Source organism: Vigna radiata, chromosome 11, assembly GCF_000741045.1.
Source record: "Vigna radiata var. radiata cultivar VC1973A chromosome 11, Vradiata_ver6, whole genome shotgun sequence".
Classification (NCBI taxonomy): Eukaryota; Viridiplantae; Streptophyta; class Magnoliopsida; order Fabales; family Fabaceae; genus Vigna; species Vigna radiata.
In genome coordinates this window covers 9,199,683-9,212,477 of record NC_028361.1, presented here as the reverse complement: position 1 = coordinate 9,212,477, position 12,795 = coordinate 9,199,683, and the positions used below count along the sequence as shown (strand labels likewise).

The 12,795-nt window shown below is 31.5% G+C and overlaps 1 protein-coding gene across 1 annotated transcript; it reads left to right on the top strand.

Moving 5' to 3' along the window:
- Positions 1–7,135: 7,135 nt before the first annotated feature.
- LOC106776727 lies at positions 7,136–12,171 on the top strand. Its single transcript, XM_014664199.1, has 7 exons — positions 7,136–7,445; positions 7,557–8,045; positions 8,228–8,365; positions 9,181–9,234; positions 10,289–10,746; positions 10,830–11,427; positions 12,131–12,171. Exons 1-7 carry the CDS (start codon positions 7,136–7,138, stop codon positions 12,169–12,171), a joined length of 2,088 nt encoding a protein of 695 aa, XP_014519685.1.
- The last annotated feature ends 624 nt before the right edge of the window (positions 12,172–12,795 follow it).

The following is a 12,795-nucleotide window of genomic DNA, read 5'->3' as shown; positions in this document are numbered from 1 at the left end:
CTTGACGTGAGGAGCTGTGATGGAAGTTCCACATTGACTACAGATAAGGTCAATTTATAGTATATATGTGGGTGCAAACCTCACCTCATAAGCTGGTTTTGTAAAGGTTGAGTTACGCTTAAAGTCCACTTCTTAACAGTTTGCACAACCTGACAACGTTTTGCAAACCAAGGAGCGACAGTGGTAGGGACTGAGGTTGCGAAGATGTGAGGGAGGGAGAAAATGAAAATTAAAGTTTTACTATTACTTTTAATAATTAATTATAAATATCTATATGTAATATACTAGGTAATGTTATTTTGGATTACATATGGATTTTAATTATTTACAAACGGAAAATATCCTTAGATAAAATTCTTGTCTAAACACGCCAACATTAAATACAAAATTCATATGTAACTCATTTTTCAAGACCCATATGTAAAATCAGTATGTAATACATATGTTACCTACAAATCAAAATCCACATGTAAATATCAATAGGTAATTTTCATTTTTCTTGTAGTGGAGATTAATCTCATATTTACATATCCATACTGATTATGTCTTATCATTTCCTCGGTCTTTATAGATACTAGACATGAAACGCTTTGAGCGTGCAATCCATTTAGATCTATCTTGTACAAGTTTCCTTGTCTATTAGCATAAAACACTAGTATACCTTTTTTGTCTAGGAGATTGACCTTTTTCAAAAAAAAACAAAATATATATCTGATATCACATAGTTGACTTATGCTAAGCATATTATGTTTAGAGCCATCTACTAATAATACATTACCAATAAAGATGGAATGGTTTATACCTAACTTTCCAATGTTGATTATTCTTTTTTTTTCTCCGAAGGTCACCGTTCCTCCTTTCTTGCTCTTGAGGCTTTAGAACATAGACTTTACTCCCGTCATGTGACGTAAGCACCAACTTATCCATCCTTCCATTTGTCCTTTGGCTAATTTCTTGAGGTAGACCAGACATGTCTTCCTCTAAATGGTTATGTCTTTTCTTTTTCCACATGGAATTAATGTATTTTCCTAGAGATGAATGATAGTTCATCTTCATCTTCTTCGTCATTGGATTCTTCAAAAGGTTCTTCAACTTTGAAGGCCTTTGTAGAAGTCCTTCTTAGTAGTCTTTGAGCCTTGAGAGTGATGCTTTTATCTTTTCTCAACATGTTATCTTGTTGTAGCTCAAGCTCGTGAACTTTCAAGATCCTAACCAGCTCTTCTAGACTTAAACCATCAAGGTTCTTGAAGGTTCTCAGAGTTGTGACTTGCAGTCTCCATTGCCTTGGGAGGCTGTGCAAAATTTTGTGAATATTATCAAAGTTATTATAGACCTTACCTAAAGATCGTAACTCGTTGAGGATGATCTGTAATCTGCTGAACATAGCTTGAATGTTCTAATTGTCTATCATGGAGAACAACTTGTATAGTCTGGTCAATAGAATCATATTGTTCCTTTTGACTTCGTTGGATCCATCATATATGATGACAAGCGTGCGCTCACATCCCCTTAGCTCCTTTGAATGCCTGAATTTCTTATATTCTTCTTCAAATAAAGTGAACATTAGTGAATTACGAGCTTTGGACTTAAGAAGATATCTTTGCTTTTGATCATCTGACCATTTGCTTTTGTCCAATAACTCACCTTTTTCATTAAGGGGTATGCAGTTTCAATTTTCGACTATATGCCACATGTCTATATGATAGGACTCAAATAATGTTGTCATTATTTGCTTCCAATAGTCAAACTTTTCCTTTTTAAACAAAGGAGGACGGTTAAAATCGTAGCCTTCATTTTCCATTGTTGAAAGGATATTTTCCATATGTTTTGTCAAGAACTAACCTTTGAGGTTAGTTCTGATATTAACTATAACATGGGAAAACTCTAGAAAGGGGGGACGGGAGTTGAATAGAGTTTTAAATCTTTTTGCAAATAAATGTTTAATTTCCTTTAGAGGGGTTAAACGGTATGCAACAATTGTTAAACACTTAAGTTTATAAAACAACGTTTATGGAAAACCTTTGAAAAGCAAAAACAATAAGGCACACGTGTTTTTATACTGGTTTGCTCCAAACTTAATTATGTCCAATTATCCCTTAAATACCTTTAATGGGTTCAACTAATCACAAATGATTACAACAAGTTTAACCACTTCTAGAATACAACTAACCTACTAGTTTGAACTAGTATAACCAATCCTGGTATACAACTAACCCACTGATTAAAATGAGTATAACCACTCTTGGTATCAACTAATCTAACTGACTAGATGGTCTAACTCCATTGAGTTAATCTTATAAGTGTTTTACTTCACTTCTGAACAAAAAAGCAACAAAGTGTTTTACAAATTACAAGAACAAAATGTGTAACTCTTGTAGAGAAGATTTGAAATCAATACAATAAAATTATGAAAGCTTGTAAAGAACTTTTCTTTTCAAAGAACAACTCTGAGAGACAGAGCTTAAAGAGAGACAACGTGAGCGTATTCAATAATAATAATAATAATAATAATAATAATAATAATAATAATTCTCTCCTATTCATGTAGTGTTCTTCATATGGACTTCTTCAAAAAGGATCTGTTACTTTGAGCTTTGACCTTCTTCTAGAAGTATAGCCTTTATAGTATTGAGTTAGAAGTTATGTTGCGTCTTGGCAGAGTAAATCTGTTATGTGTAGGAAAAGGATAGATAGAAAGCGTGAAGGAAACATTCCTTGAATATCTTCTTATCTCTTAACTTTATTTTGATCTTGTGTAAGCTTTTGAATAAAGGTAGTGATCTGCAAAGAAAAAGAGAGCACAACACACCAGACAAAGAAGTACTAGAATGTACATGCTTTAAAGCGTTAGACGATCCTAAGTGTTTAAGCATAATAAGTACACTATTGTTTAGGCGTTGTCTATTTAAGTAACTTACATCATTTATGATAATTTTAATATATAGTGTTTAATGCTCTTTACTTTTATCCTAGTCGGTTTAAGCTTTTGTTAGACGTTATTTAGATTAGACGCTATGTTAGAGTTCCTTATAGCGTTTTGGATATTTAAGTTATAACGCTTAGCGCTTTTTATCCTAGATGATTCAAGCGATTAAACATTATTTCGTTTAAAGGTTTTGTTAAACTTTAAAACAATGTTTGCTTAGACGATCTTGTCTTAAAACTTTATACATGTATGATCTTTCTTTTTGGTGCATTAGCTTACCCTTTCATTTGTTTTTTTTTTTTTTTTGTATGTTCTGTTTTTATTTGCAATGATCATCTAAATGGTGTGAGCATATCAAGATGTTTTAATTGATCCAGTGCATGATGAGGACAATGCAGCATAGTTTAGGATAGTTTATGTTATATAACTCTATATACTCAATATATGTTTTGTGGATGGTTGTAATATATTTGTTGTATAGTTGTCCACATGTTTGTTGATTATCACATTTACATTTTCACACCATTATTTTCTCTTATTTTCATTTTACAATCCTTTTTAATAATAAAATACTATATTTAACATATAACAATAAATAAAAGCAAAATTTTGAAATAAAATTTAGAGTTGTCAAATGAGAATATAAAAATGTGAGAGTGCGAATATAACATCCCTTATATTATTAACTCTTGGATCTTAGAAGTGTTTCTTCCCACAAAAATCCACAACTTCTGAGAGAGAATATTATTTGTTTCGAGGTGTAGGATTGAGGTCAACAATCTAACGTCAAGTAAGTCGTTCAGGGGTTTGAAAGTTGTCTTCAACTCCGAGTCCTCTCGTAACCATTCGTCCAAGCCAATAAGAGGGTACTCGGAGAAGACGTTCTAATGTCAAAGTCAAATCAACTTTGGCAGTTCAAATATTAATAGTGTAGTAAATATAGATAACCTACTCCCTTATCTTAAACCTATATTTATAGATTTTAGAGTGGGCCTTTAATTAACAACAACCTAATTATGGTCCAATTGTGGGTAATTATGAGCAGTTAACCTTCCTAACCGTTTGACCTTATTGATGACTCGCTCACAATTTGTTGTAAGGTTGACCGTTCGGTTTGTAGATGATCGGGCTATCATACGGTACACAAGCCCTCCAAGCTTGAGCCTGAAATGGCTAGCGAAGGGATTTGTAATTGGATGAATAAGACTCTTCGTTTGTGTCGTTCGAGGGTAATTAAGATATTTGGTTGTTTGCTTGGGAAGCTTCAAGACTGTTCGGCTAGCCGGTTGAAGACCTTTAGAATTGTTTGAAAATATGACTAAAGGGCACGTGACACTTCAAATCTCATGTCCATCAAAATTTGAAGAGTCAAATATTGTGAGTCGTTGGATCTAGCTTGATCCCATAACCGAAGGTAACTGACTGGGAAGGCCTTCTTGGCTATAAATAAGGATGGGCTCCACCTGTCATATTCACCTTTGCTTTCCTACTTTCTTTTGTCAACCAATTGTTCTTCACATTCCAGGTAATAAGATCGAGCGTTGAATTATCTTTGTCTAAGGAGTTTGAGGGAAAGAGCAGTCGAGGATACGTAGACGATGCTTCTTCATTGTCAATGTCATTGTCCATCGTGTTTTTTGTTTTAGAATCAACTAAGCAGGACACAAATTATGTCATCAATGTAGGTAAAAATAAGATCTCACCTACCAATGATACTGAGGTCGACATTGCATTAGAAATGGATGCTGCCAACAAGGTAGATGTGGCTGCTCAGTTTATCCTGATCATTCCAAGTTATGACCAGGCCTCTTGCGAGGTTAAGATATACGTAACCTGTTTGGGATATCAATTGAAATGAAGGACTAAGGAGACTTACTTCATTAAATTCCTAGAAAGTGTCTAAGTTATTCAGTCTCATTGTAAGAAAAACAAAAGAGTATTTTATTAAATTCTAATAAAAAAATAATATTATGTTAATCAAAAGTGATACAATAAAACATTTAAAAACTTTAAGTTAAAATTATTTTGAAATTATTACAAAAGAGCTTTTAGCATAACTTTTTTTATTTATTTTAATACTATGTTAAAATGTAAAATTTAAATCCAATTCAACTTTTTAATTTAATTTTACAACATCAATTTGTAAAATAAATTTATCTTCACTTACATGTTATATAAACTCATATATTTATGGTTAATATGAAATCTCCCCGTCTCTTTTATTCCATATTCAATTTTTTTATATATATTTTATCTTTCTTCTTCTCTCTTATTTCTTTATTGAATTTCTGCTCCATTTGCTTTTAGATGACCCTTTATTTTCCTGAGAACTACCAATAAAAAAGGAACTATGATCCATATTTGACGGGTCAAACCAATTAAAAATTTGTATAAAAATATCAAAGACTTATCTTCTATTGACTAATCTTTTCTATACATGGGAAACAGATGGCAAACGTGAAAACCTTTCTTAATCAAGTGGATTAGTTGGTCTTCATATTTTTATTTCGTATTAAAAAAATTATTATTAAAACAAAAACAACAGCTAATATGATAACTTTTTAGATATATTTCTTTTACAAGTACGGCTTAATTGTTTAAGGCTTAATATCAATTTTATTTGTTAGTTGTATTTAAAGTGATCCTTTTATATTTTGAATTGTTCGGGATAATTCTATGTTTTGTAATTTTTTCATCGCGTTAAAAATGTTAAGAGTCTAATTTCTACTTTAACTAATATTGAATGACCTGTTCAATTATTCTTTGTGACAAGCATAGATGAATTATCATTTACTTTAATTAGAGTTATAGAGACTCTTGAATTCCATTTTTGAGACTACTTTTTTCTCGAACAAATCCAATAGGATGGGTTTTCGTCGCGTAAGAAGACTGTCTCCTCCTTTCTTTCTTCTCCTTTGTTTCTGGGTTAGCATCTCAAGGAATCTTTCTTCTTTCCTTCCTCTTAATCTGGTTTTATTCGTATCAAAGTTTTTAATCGGAATTCTACATTTGAGATTTTGATCTCATAACATTGGATTTGCTTTCTTGGATTGAGTTTTTGTTTTGTTTTCTCTGTAGTGAATGGTACACTAAGTAAAGTTTTTTGTGATCTTGTAATTTGAGAATTTTAGAATTTTAATTTAGAATTACAAATTTTAATTTGAAAATTTGTTATGTCTTATTTCTCCTCTGCAAATTGTTACTGCAATTTGGGGTTAAGGCTTTCGAATTGAAATTTTGTTTTTTAATTCATATTTTGATATTACAATTGTATTTTTATCTTGTCCTTTTGCGATTTTTGAAATATGTGATTTTTGTTTTGGAATTCTTTGAGATGTGTTCCTGAAATAAAGCTTTCAATGGGACATTTATTACTTACTGTAGCATTTTTGTACTATACTATATTAGTATGAATACTTTCTTTCTGGACCACATTAGTGTGAACAGGGAGCACAATCAGTCATGCTTGCTTTAATATAAAATAAATTAAAATATATGTCTGCGTCATTGGTAAGGATAGTAAATTTTATTAGCAATGTGAACCTTCAATCAGCACAGGAGGGAGCAGTACAACAAATTATCAAATGCTTTCTTATATTGGATTTCGTTGAAACATTTTTTATCTATATTTATATGAACACTGACACGCACATTTATACATGTTAACATAAATTAAACTAAAATATATATGAATTCAAAGCGTAATGTACGTTATTAAAATATAGAATATTCACTAAACACTCATGTAGATTGTGAAATCGTAATAGATTTGCATTTAACCTTAACCTATGTAAACAAATGTAATATAATAATAGTACTAAATACACTTAAATAATAATAAATAATATTAAACATATAACTTATTCTGATTACATTTATTTTAAATTATTTTTATGAGCAAAAATCATTCAATTTCATAAATCAAAATAATATTTTTAATCTATTTTTTAATTTTCATAAACTTAAAGGAGATAACAAAATACAAATAAGATACAAAATCCATAGAGAAACACTAGATTTTCTTTATGGAGTGTTTGGTACAACCAAAATTCAAATTATTTGAAATTTACCAAGTCTTCAGAGGAATAAAAAGTCAATTTTGAGAAATGTACAAAAATATCCTTCCCTTGGACAATTCAGCATACTAACAACTAAAAAGAGAATTATGTTCTTGTCTATATGTGAAACAAGGAAAGGCAAGGAAGTGTAATGGAAAGCATTTGTGTTGCATCGCGCGGAATAGTTCGTGAAGAGCTCACAAGATACAACTATCAAGAATGGAAAATTCTAATGAAAAATTACCTGAGAGGGGAAAATCTGTGGGATGTTGTGGAAAGTGGCTCTGTTTCGACATCCATTGATGAACAGAGAGACGCAAAGGCTCTGCATATCATTCAACTATCATGTGCACCAAATATTTTTGATCAAATTAAACACTTTCAAACTGCCCACATAGCTTGGAAACACTTGGCTGAAGTTTGCAGGCCTAAGTTTAAAATCCAACCGCATATTCGACCAGGTACTAAGTGTTTAGATTCATCTTCAAATTTTCTTTATATAAAGTATATATTTACAAATAATATTAGCTCAAAATATTATTTATGTTTTAATGTGAATGAGATACACACAGTTGTTGTATCCGACGTCAGTGAGCACAAAGCTCTATACAAGTTTGTGGAAAACGGTGATTGGGAAGGCACAAGCTCATACTTGAGGGATCAACCGAATGCCATATTTTGGACTCTGCCTTCAGGTAGGACGGTTCTTCATGTTGCAACAATAGAAGGACATAAGAATATTGTGGAGGGATTAGTGTACTTAGGGAAAAAACAATTAGTAAAAATGCAGGATGAGGATGGTAATACTGCTCTTGCTCTTGCTGCTGGTTACACTGAAAATGTTAATATAGCAAGAAGTATGGTAAATGTGGAAGGTGGCGAAGAATTGCTTGGTATAGAGAACAAAGAGGGTGAGATCCCTCTTCTTATGGCTGCTAATTCAGGACGCAAAAGAATGACTCGTTACCTTTACTTTAGAAGTTCTTCCCATGTCATTCATCACCAGTCTTCACATAATCGAGTTTTGCTGCTGAAACGATGCATCCAAGCGCATATATTCGGTAAGCAAATCAACCACACATTCATATACTCTGTTTCCTTCATTCTCTTCCCCTCCTTCACCACTTCAATGCTCTTTTAATTTACCTAATAAATATATATATATATATATATATATATATATATATATATATATATATTTATTTATTTATTTATTAGATTGATAGCATGTTTGAACTCGTAGATGTGGCTTCGAAATTGCTTGAATCTTACGGGGAACTGCCCATTGAATTCTTATCCGTCTTGCATGAATTGGCTCGAATGCCTTCTGCATATTTACAGGCTGACCTTTGGCAGACAGTAATTTACATTTTTAAAAAGGGTAAGATTTCCCTCTTTTTTACCTAATGCTTTCTTTTTTTCTCTAGCATTAATTAGCCACTCAATTATGTTTTTTTTTTTGGAAGAAAGCATCCAATCCATAGGAATTTTTACTTTTCATAATCTCTTTAATAACTAATGAAACATTATATATTAATCAATAAATTAGAATGGTGTATTTAAAAATGAAAAGTTATAATTGAAATAGAATTTTAACTATGAGATCAATTTTATGCATTCAAATACTGAACCTAACTTATTACAATATAATCTATTTCATAATTAAAACAAAATATTCTTTAAATCAACAATTGAAAAAAAACTAATATCAATTAACTTATTCCTAGTGTAATTTCTACTATTTTTTTCCCCAAGAAGTTCTAGATCAAAAAAGTTAGCATTTGAATAAAAAAAAGTAAACAATTTCACACACGCAGCAAACACAAAATAAGTTACATAAGTTTGAGTTTAATTGCATCCAATCATAAGGTTAAATACTTCAGAGTATGTAGAGAAAAGTATTGATAGAAATTGAAACCTTGGAACATATTTTACAAATGAGTCTAAGATTTTTGAATATTACTCTACACAAATAATTACTTGTAATATAATTCAAATATGAAAGTAATTATTAGTTTTTCAAGTTAGCTGCTCTTTTCAACATAAAAAATATATATTTTAAGTATAATATTGTAAGTGTTATATTTCATAACTCACTTAATTATGCAAATATGTATGTCATACATAAGCTAAAATAATTGTAAAGCAGAAAGTAAAAGATATGCGACTGACTTAAACTTCTTATGGTTCTTTCAGGTAATTTAATCGATGTGATTTTGATAATGATGCTCATGACTGAAAAGTTGATGGGTAAGTATTGCTTTGTCCTTTGATTCATCTGGTTGCGTTTATCACATATTTACATAGGATCGCATACATGTAAATATGTATCTATAAGTGATTTAAACGAATTTTNACGCGTAAAANTATTAATTTNGAAAGTTAAATTAAAATCATTAATTTTAAATAACAAGGTATGTCTCTGTTTTGGAACGAGTGTCTAAAATTGATTGAAAAACACATAAAAATTACTACATGTGTTGTGTGTGTATATATATATATATATATATATATATATATATATATATATATATATATATATATATATATATATATATTAGTATTAGAGAGTATCAACCAAATGCTACATATAACAATATTCTAAAAAGCATTAACTGTTTGAAAATGAAAGTCTGAAGCTGTTTTATGAGGTATAAAGTTAAAATTGGATAATTTTATAAGAAATAAAAATATTTAAATCATTATGTTATTACATGATGCTAAACCAAGCAATTTTGAATTTACGTACTAATAATACAGTAACTTATACAATTTAACTTATGAGTATAACCAAACTCTATTCAACCTACCAAGTTGAATATTTGGTTGAATTGATATAATTTAGTGGGTCTAATTAAAATTAAATTGATAATGTGTTCTTGAGTTAAACTGGTTGAGTCAATCAAATTTAAAATAATGTTTGTTAAATGTGATTAAAGTTTATAAACTTGAAACGTTTATGTGGATATGGATTTTAAAATAATGTCGGTTAAGAATTAAAGATGTGATGATATTTTTGTCGTTGTTTGATTTGAATTCCAAATCGATTTGGATTATCGTATTAAACTCTTATTTAAAAAAAAAAATACAAACTCAAACAACTTAAAAAAAATGTAATAATCGATTTAAAATTACACTAACGATAACTATTTAGATTTATTAATTGCAATAAATTCTGTCTACAGAGTTCAAGGAGGGTTAATTAAGATATTGTTTGTTAGTTCAAATTATTAAATTTCTAAATGTCTTTTGATAGTAAAACCAAATCATACAAGTAATTTTGTTTTCCCTCCCATTGTTTCAGGATTCGCAAGGAATTTATTTGGACTGAAATCCAAAAATAGAGAGAGTATATTTGAACACGAGAATGAATTTCTACAAATATTAAGGTACTATAAAAATAATGTTTCTAAGTTTAATAGTTCACAACTCCGAGATGCTTTGGTTTATGATGCCATGTTAGAAGCAGCAAAATATGGAAATGTTGAGTTCATAAATGATATGAGGGAGGCTAACCATGACCTCTTATGGGCAATGGACGATCATGGAAGAGACATATTTTCGTATGCGGTTATTCATCGCAAACACAATGTGTTCCTTCTCATGCATATTCTCTGTGGAAATAAGGATATAATCAACTATAGAACAGACATGTTTGGCAATAACCTATTGCACTTGGCGGCACACTTAGGACCTTTGTCTGATATGAACCGCGGAGACGTTGCTGCTTGGCAAATGAAAATAGAAATTGAATGGTTTAAGGTGCATTCATCTTCACTAGTTTTTTCTCTCTCTAGTGTAATATATAGTCCATGCATGCATTAACGTGGATGAAATGAGTGCAGGAGGTGGAGGAAGTTGTGCATGTCAAATGTAGAGAAGCAAAAAATGAAGAGGGTAAGAAGCCTGAAGAGATATTTATGGAAACACACAAGGAGCTGATGAAAGATGGAGAAAAATGGATAAAGGAAACAGCGGGGACATTTGCAATTGTGGGTGTTCTCGTTATAACTGTCATGTTCACTGCAATCTTCACTGTCCCAGGGGGTCTCCGTCAAGACACTGGAATGCCGATTCTGATAAAGGAAAAACGGTTTATTGTGTTTATTGTAGCTGATGTAATATCTCTCTTGACTTCTATCAGTACAGTACGGATATACATTAAGCTTATAGGATATCGTTATGCTCCAGTAGACTTCCTAGAAAGATTGCCCGCCATGATATTGTCAGCGGTTAACTTCCTTTCCCTGTCCTTAGTGTCCATGATGATTGCCTTCTGTGCTGCGCTTGGAATAGTTCTACAAAATTTATGGTCGTACAAGGATTTCGTTGTAGGAATCGTCGTATTGACAGTCATTCCCTACATACTTCCGTTTTGGGACTTTAGAACATACATCCGTCTCATCGCTCACCAAAAGTCAAATTTCATGGAAAGAAGACTTCGTAATCTGTTGATGCAAGCACGCGGGATTAGGATTAAAAAGAGAATGAAAAATAAGAAAAATAATATCAAATGAATTTAAAAAGTTTGTGTTAATATATTATTAAATATTATTTAATGTTTTTATTTGTCTGTACTGTTAGCCACTGTTTAGCCAAGTTTTTTGGACGTTATTTATTTCAAGGATCATGATATTTTAACACTCTTTATTTGACACTATTTTGACAACGCCACGTGTCGGCTTGTCATTGGGTGTTTTTTTTAAAAAAAAAAATCCAAAAAAGTGACGTCATTTAATATGAAATGGTTTGAAAAATTTGTTTCCGAGTTTGCCCTTGACCAGATTCATTGCACATAAAAGTTCACTTTCTTCCTTGCTTCATCAGTTGTGGAGTTTCTCTGAGAGGTTCGTTCTCTTCCCTTACGGTCATCCCAAATCGTTTTCAGCTTCGTTTTTGTGATCTGACTGTCGTTGGTCATTGTGGTTGCCCTCTTTGCCTTCGTTATCGGGGTAAGTGTTGCGGTTATTGCATCTTTTGGTTGTTGGTGTGTTCGTGTTGCGAAATGGCGACTTCTTCGACCCGGGTAAGCGTGTTAATCTTTGGTTGGTTTGTGGTGTTTAGTGCTTGGTATTTGGAGTTTGGGTTTTGTGTGTTTTTTTTTATTTAGGGTTTTGAAGTTTTGGTTTTTGGAATTTGTATGCAGTTGACGGTTCATCACTCGGTTTCCACAAAGTTCATATGTAGTGATTTTAAGGATGAACCAAGACAAAAAAATGAAAGATGACAAGGCATCAGCAAAGAAGCTACTTAAGAGAAAACGCAGAGAGAGTTTTATGCAAACTATACACCAGCAACAAAGTCTAGTTGCAGAACTTAAAAGGAGGGTTCTTTTGTTGGAGGAAGAGGTGGCATTTGAGAAAGCTAGACGAAGACGACCAGAGGATGGTGGACAGAGTGTGCCTCGTGAAGAACCGTCTATCTCCCCGAGAGTGTTCTCCCCGGGTGGTATTACTCCTCCAACGAAGACATATGTCAGGAAGGGGTCGCGAAAGCGTTACAAGAGTAGAACACTTCAGACTCCTTATGTTGGATTGCTTAGGATAAAGAATGACTGATATTTGTAAATTTTATTTTAGATATTGTAATATGCAGATTATGTAGCATGAACAAATGTTTTGTAATTTAGTTAGTTTTTTGTTGAATGTTAGAAACATGGAAGTTGCCTTTATTAAGATATCTTTATTGTAAATGGTATATGATGTTTTGTTTGAATTGTTAATGAACAAACTTTAATGGATTTGAATGATGAATGAAACAATGATTTTTTGACATAGGTAAGAAATGTGTATTTTGACATATGGAGAAACT